Source organism: Tamandua tetradactyla, chromosome 5 (assembly GCF_023851605.1).
Source record: "Tamandua tetradactyla isolate mTamTet1 chromosome 5, mTamTet1.pri, whole genome shotgun sequence".
Taxonomy (NCBI): Eukaryota; Metazoa; Chordata; class Mammalia; order Pilosa; family Myrmecophagidae; genus Tamandua; species Tamandua tetradactyla.
Genome location: NC_135331.1, coordinates 140,609,665 through 140,617,301, shown reverse-complemented (window position 1 = coordinate 140,617,301; position 7,637 = coordinate 140,609,665). Strand labels below are relative to the sequence as shown.

At 44.0% G+C, this 7,637-nt stretch overlaps 1 protein-coding gene across 1 annotated transcript in view; it reads left to right on the top strand.

Moving 5' to 3' along the window:
* Positions 1-2,641: 2,641 nt before the first annotated feature.
* Positions 2,642-7,637, top strand: part of SNAP91 (synaptosome associated protein 91) — a 158,011-nt gene continuing 153,015 nt past the window's right edge. The window contains exons 1-2 of the mRNA XM_077162350.1: positions 2,642-2,741; positions 3,659-3,818. Coding sequence (XP_077018465.1) covers positions 3,689-3,818 — 130 coding nt within the window. The 5' untranslated portion in view covers positions 2,642-2,741; positions 3,659-3,688. The remainder of the gene's footprint in view (positions 2,742-3,658; positions 3,819-7,637) is intronic.

The following is a 7,637-nucleotide window of genomic DNA, read 5'->3' as shown; positions in this document are numbered from 1 at the left end:
GAGCGCAGTTTATACTATTGTAATCATTTTTAAATTTATTGAGACTAGCTTTGTGGCCCAGAACATTGCCTATTTAGGTGAATGTTCCGTGTGCACTTGAAAAATGTTCCATTGTTTTGGAGTACAGTAATTTATAAATATCAAAAGGTCATACTGGTTGATAGGGTTATTCAAATAACCTGTACCCTTATCAGTTTTCTGTATACTTGTCCTATCAATTACTAAAATAAGAGTATTAAAATCCTCAAATATAATTGTGGTTTTCTTATTTCTTTTTTTAATGATATCAGTTTTCATCATTCTATATGGAATCTCTATTCCTAAATGCATAAATATGTAGGATTTTTTTTTTTTCCTCATGGGTAGGCACCGGGAATCCAACCTGGGTCTCTGGCATGGGCAGGCGAAAACTCTACCTGCTGAGCCACCGTGGCCCACCCAACATGTAGGATTTTATACACTTAGTGTTTGACTCTTTATCATTATGAAATGTGCTTTTTTTTTTTTTTTTTTTTTTAAAGGAAAGACAGAGAGAAGGAAGGAAGGAAGGAAGAAAGGGAAACATCTTTAAACATTTTCTTGTTTTATTGTACTTTGTTTTTCCGTTTTTTGTTACATGGGCTCGGGCCGGGAATCGAACCGAGGTCCTCCGGCATAGCAGGCAAGCACTTTGCCCGCTGAGCCACCGCGGCCCGCCCGAAATGTGCTTTTAAATCTCTATTAATAGTCCTTATTGTAGAGCCTACTTTGATATTAATATTGCCACTCTAGCATTTTTATCAGATTTATTGAAACATAATTCATAAACAATAAAATTCACCGGTTTTCCAAGTACAAATTGATGCATTTTAAGAAACATATGCAGTTGTGTAACTACCATCATAATCATGATATAGAACATTTCCATCACTCCAGAAAGTTCCCTTCTGTCTCTCTGTAGTTAATCCCTTCCTGCTACCCCTGGTACCTGATGTGCTTTCTGTCCCTATAGTTTTGCCTTTTCCAGAAAGTCATTAAGATGGAATCAAAACAGAAAGTAACATTTGGGGTCAGGCTTCTTTCTTTAACATAATGGATTTAAGATTCATCCTTAATGAATCAATAGTTTATTCCTTGCTATTGCTGAATGGCATTCATTGTGTTGGTATATCAGGTTTGTTTATTCATTTTCCAGTTGAATGGTATTTGGGTTTCTTCCCGTTTTGAGTCACTATACAAAGCTGCTACAAAATTCAAATACTAGCTTTTGAGTGGAAATATGTTTTTATTCCTCTTGGGTAAATGCTTAGGAGTGGGATTGCTAGGTCATATGGTAAGATTAGTATTTGAAACCTGACAATGGGGGTATTGGGATGTGCTTTTTAGTCATTGCCCATTTAATTCATGCTGGAATCAGTCCCAATAGTTATGAAATAGTGACTATATGCTAAGCATCATACCAGATGAGTTAGAGGTGTACACAACCCTGATAACTATAAGTAGACATATTATGGCCTTATGGATAAATATAGGCCAAATGTAGCCAGGAAAAATGTCAGGAAAATTCACAAATGAAGTTCTGAAATTGATCCTATGGTGAGAACTTAATTTCTTTTTTTAGGTTAAGATAAATAATCTTTTAAAGCATCAGCTCATGAAGTTATTAACCGAGTCTAACTCCTTGTTTAGAAATTCAGGTCTGCAACTCAAATATACTGCAGATATTCACTACATTTTATTATCAGAAATTTCTTTTTAAGGGTATAAAGAGTTTTCAACATATACCCAAATGATTACTGTCGAATGTAATCAGGGCTTGTTTACGTCCTCAGTATTCATTTAAGACTGAAGTAGCTAGAGTTACCTTCCCACTCCTGCTCCCAACTGTAATTGAGAAAGTAGAGGAGCCCATAGAGCTGAGGACACATAGGTAATGGGCGTGGCTGGCCGGCAGAATCTGACATTTAGAATCACTCTGCCCATCTGGGCCCCCGGCTGCCTTTGACAGGCCGGCGTGTCAGAGACAGAGTGTGGGGCAGGAGGGGGGGGGGTAGGTTGGGTGGGGGGAGAAGGGGCTGGGCTCTGCCAGGCAGTGCGCGACGACGCCCTTGCCTCGGCCTTCACCGAGCTGAACCCGAGGAGGCCACTTGCCTGGCTGCGCCAACGCCCCCGCCGTCCCCTGCGCATCCGTCCCGCAGTCTGCAGGCAGGTGTGAGCGTTGCACCGCGTGCGGTTACCCAACCAGCAGGCGGCGGGGCTGCTGGGCGCCTCGCGAGGGTGGCCGGCTGGTGGGTGCCTGCCTCCCTACCTCCCTCTTCTCTTCCTCGCGCCTGCCGGGGATGCTCGCGCGCGGCGGCCCCTCGCCTTTAAGCTCGCGGCCCCCGGGGGCGGCGTGTGTGAGTAACCGGGAGGGGGCCGCGAGGCGCTCCGCCGAGGGCTCGCCCGGGTTTGTCTGCCGCCATCACCTGACTTGTCGGAGGAGCCACAGCTGAGGTGGGGGCGGGGATGGGGACGCAGCGCGGAGCGCTAGAGAGACGCCGCGGCGCTGGCGGAGGAGGCGGCGGCGGGCGGGACTCGCTCCTGGGGCCACAGGCGGCGAGCGTAGGGACCACGGAGCTGAGGGCGGGGGCTGGGCTAGGGCTGGAGGCTTCGCGCTCTCGGGCACCGGGTCGGTGCGTGGCCGCACACACCCACCCGGCGCGGCTGCCCTCGGCGGCCCAGGGTCCGCTCATCCTGCGGCGGGCGGCGCCGCTCCAGGAAGGGTGAGTATCCGCAGCTGCGGCCGGGCCCCTCCCCCTGCGCCAGGGCAGCTCTGGGAGCGGGAGAGGATAATTCTAGGTCCGGGAGAAGGGCAGCGGCCGGGTGACAGCTCCGCGGCGTGCTCGGGGGCGGGCGGGGGGCTGGGCTGAGCTGTCAGCCTGTCTGTGCTCCAGTGTCGGCAACGGTAAGGCGCCCAGAGACTTGGGCGCCTCCGCAGAGCCCCTAGGCGGCCCCTGCCGCCGAGATTTGGGTGCGCGGGGAGTAGTGAGAGCTTTAGGCTGAGGTGAGAGGGGCCGGTGAGGCTGTGGAGACGGCGGGGCTTTGGAGGCGGTAGCGAAGGAAGGGGAGGCGAGGGCATAACATGGCGCAACGCTAGGATAATCTTCTCCGCCCGAGGGAGAGCGAACCCTTTGCAGCAGCAGCGCGAGGAGGAGGAGGAGGGAGGCGGTCGGTGCTTGGGTATCCGATTCATTCTACAAAGCCTGAAGGGATGCTAAGGAGGAAGCGCTGTGGCGGCGCCCGGGAAGTGGGAGGTGGGCTCCCGGCGGGCGCGGCGCCCCGGGAATAACCCGACGCAAGCCGCAGCTTGTCCCGACGCGGGGGATCAGGTTGCAGAGAAAGTGCTGATTGTAGGGGGTGGGGGGCTCAGAAGAGGTGAGGGGGGCGGCATGGGGGGAGGGGGGTGGGGCAGAGACGGTGTCACGACTCTGGGGCTCGGTGAGTGCATTCCTCCCGCCCAAGACCTCCAGGACCGCGTAGTCCGAGCCGGACCTGAGCGCGTTGCAGGCGCCTGGAGGTGGTGCCAGGGCGGGGACCAAGGAGGAGAGAGTCACTGTGCGGCTGGAGGAGGCAAGGCCTGGGTTCTCAGAGGCTACGGTCTGCGGGGTAAAGCAGGACCATCTCTCCTTCTTTTCTGCAGAAGAGGAGACGATAGACTCGGCCGGAGAAGATGTCGGGCCAAACGCTCACGGATCGGATCGCTGCGGCCCAGTACAGTGTGACAGGCTCGGCTGTGGCTAGAGCGGTCTGCAAAGCTACTACTCATGAAGTGATGGGCCCCAAGAAAAAGCACCTGGACTGTAAGCATCTCTTTATATAAGCGAGACGTGCGTACGGCAGAGGCTCCCGGGACGCCGGCGATGCGGCCTGGGCTCAATGTCGATAATGCTGCAGCCTTCGGAACTCCTAGCCCGGCTGTCCCCAAGCTCAAAATCTCCAACCCGGGAGATGTCACCTTGGGCCAGCCCTGAAATCTTGCCTTTTGAGCCATTTTTCTCCTGTTGACCTCCAAGGTCTTGATGGAGAAAAATTACATATTAACGTTGTAAGATACCGAGAAGTTTTATCTCCTGGACATGCTGGATTAAGCGCTTTTTACCCCTTTTTTCTTTTTCTTTCTTCATCTCCCTTTCCTCCCCTCTCCTGGTTAGAGAAGATAAGGGGTTGCACAGTCATAACCTAAAATGATAAGGTCAAACTTGTTACCCTAGTTGCTTCCTAAATGCATTTTGCAGTTCTAAAATAGTGTCATCCTTTTCCAGGTTGCTGCCGAGAAGGTTTTGTGTGTGAGTGTGTGTGTGTGTGTGTGGGGGGGTGCTTGTGTTTGAGTATGCATGATATGCCACCACACCAAATCTGAGCTATTGAATGAGGAAATTGCACTTCATAGATAATGGCGATTTCATTTCACACATCTTGGCACACTTCTTTGTCCCATTCTCAGAAAATGCTGAGCAGAATGAAGCTGTGGTGACAAAATGGATGTGCATTCCCAGCATTTGAGATGCTGAAATTTTAGATAAGAACATTTAATTTATATATATTTTTTCATGTTTGTGATTTGATCGAAAAAGGCTGTACTCTAAATTTGTATCTGTAGATTTCTGAAATAAATATTTCATTTGATTAGAATAGTATATATTTTGTTATTGAAAGGTGAATAGGGACCCTTAGAAAAAGGTTTTCATCTGCATTGGGTAATGAGGTTCTCTGCAAGTAAGGGTACATCAGAATATATTCTATTGCTATTCACTCCTTTTGACCTGCTTAGGATATTTGGTGGTAAAGACCAGTGTTGGTGTAAGGGACACAGGTATAGCCATTCCCATTGCCCCACTTGGCTTCCTTTGCTCATTCTGTGGTTTTCTTTGCTGTGGATCTTCCCCAGTGTCTGCCTTATGCAGCTGCGCAAATGGCACCTGTGTGAGCACTGACCCCAGACCTATAAGCAAAATTTGGTGAAGCTTACAACTGGACATTGTAAGGGTTACCCAGCCTTATGAATTTGCTTTCTTAATAATTGAGTAATTTTGCTTTTAGAAACTTAACTGAGGGAAAAACACCAATACTCATTTTCTGAGTGAGTTTAGCAAAATTTGTTGATTACAGTATCATGTGTTATATATGCATAACAGAAGGGAGAGGCCACTAGGGCCAAGCCACCTAACAGACTTGAAATTATAAATTCATGACCAGCTCATTTTGCTTCAGCATGCTGAATCATTTAGTCATTTTTCCATCAGTTTCCCCAACTCTGGAAGGATGACTCATGTCTTAAAGGTGTGTTTCAGCCTAACAAATCCTTGTAATAAAGATGTTACAGGTTGTGGGTTTGCTAAATGCTATGAAAATGATAGGTCAGTATATTTCAGAGAATATTCACAGGTTTGAGCATTTCGCTAAGACATCACTCAAAAGACTGACTTTTTCAGACCTAATTATTTATTCTCCTTAGTCTTTTTGATCTGTAGTAGTCTTTTAAAAGTTTTACAGAGTGGAGGTTTTCCAGTATCTCCAGCAAATAATGTGAGTGGGCTGGTTTTGAAGATAAGTAACATAGGGAAAGAGTCCTTGTTAAAATAAGACAATTTAAATAGGAACTGATGTTGAATTATTAATATGGAAACAATCATAATAGCTAAATTTATTGAGCAGTTACCTTATGCCAGGCACTGGGCTTTATTTACCTTGTTAATTTATCACAAAACAGGTGAAGGAACCACTGTTTAGGGTAGTTAACTTTCATAGCTTTTAAGTACTGTGCTTAACTGCTATCTGAGGTTTATTTAGTAATATTCTCTATTGGGAAGGATTAAAAAGTAACTGTGTTAGCCTGGATGGCCTGAATGATACAATTTCTAGATCATCTCCCATGTTTGTTTGGTTTTGTATGAAAGGAAGCATCATAATCCACATGCAAATTGTAGTCTCTATGATATGCATTAAAATTTCTTTATTCTGTCACTTAAAAAAATGAGCAAAACACCAAATACTGTGGAGTATTGGTTAGAGATTTTTTTTTAACAATTTTATTTTCCAATAACTATTATAGCATAATTTAACTTCCACTTAAAACCAATATTAGGAATTTGGAAAGATAGTTATTGCATATTGAAATTCCCATTCTTAGAAAGGGTGATATGGAAAATCTGAGTATATAAATAATTTTATATTTATATGCTTTATAAGAGAGGATCTTTGCTCAGAATTTCTTGCAAGGTTTCTTTAACAGTAGACTATCTTAGTAGTTTATTCACAGGTTTTCAGAAACACACCAGTTATAAGGGTGAGTCATACATGTAATTAAAATATGTAAACACATAACTAGTTCCCCATAGGCACTGAGGTAATCTTAAGTAGTTGGTATTTTAGTTTTGAAAATATTAAATACTAGTTGGGACAAAAAGAGCACAAAATATAAAGTTGGGATGTGAAACCTAAACAAATTTTTCTTTGAATTGTAATTAGTTTGATTTATATGTAACTTAAAAAAAAAATGGTTATATCAGTCTGACTACACGTAAACCCTCTGCTCAATATTAACACCAGAAAAAGACAAGCATTCGTTCTCCTTAACAATGTTGCACAATAACCACCTCTATCTAGTTTCAAAATATTTCTGTCATTCCAGAGTAAAACTGCTTACACATTAAATGGTTTCTCCCCATTCTCCCCCAGCCTCTGATGAACTTTTGTGTCTGGCTTCTTTCAATTAGCATAATGTTTTAAAGGTTGTAGCATGTATCAGTACTTCATTCTTTTTGGCTAAATAGTATCCCATTTCATATATATGTCACAATATGTTTGTCTGTTCATCTGTTGAAAGACATTTGATCTGTTTCCATCTTTTGGCTATTGTAAATAGTGCTTATATGAACATGCCTGTTTTCAGTTCTTTTGGGTATATTCTTAGGAGGATAATTTGGAGGGTGATATGGCAGTTCTATGTTTAGCAGATTCTGTATTAATAGTTTGGAACCACCGAACTGTTTTCCTCAGTGGCTGAACCATTTTGCATTCCTACCAGCAATGTACAGAGGGCTTCCCTCTCTCCACATCCTAGCTAACTCTTATTTATTTTTTTATTATAATCATCATAATGGTTGTGAGATAGTGTTTCATTGTGAGTTTGAGTACATTTTCCTAATTACTAATGATGTTGAGCATATTTTCATGTGCTTATCAGCCATCTGTATATCTTTTATCTTCTTTGGAGAAATGTCTATTTAAGTCCTTGACACATTTTAAAATTAGGTTGTCTTTTAGTTGTTGAACTGTAAGAGTTATTTATATATTATCTATACTAGACCTCTATCATATATGTGATTTGCAAATATTTTCTCCTATCTGTAATTTGTTATTTCACTTTGGTGATAATGCCCTTTGATACACAAAAGTTTTTCATTTTGATGAAGTGCAATTTATCTATTTTTTCTATTGTTGCTTGTGCTTTTTTTTTTTTTTTTTTTTTTTAACATGATCAGGCACCAGGAAACAAACCCAGGTCTCCTGGCATGGCAGGCAAGAATTCTGCCGCTGAGCCACCGTCTCACCGCCTGCTTGTGCTTTGATGCCATATCTAAGAATACATTTCAAAATCCAAGATAATTATTTTTTTT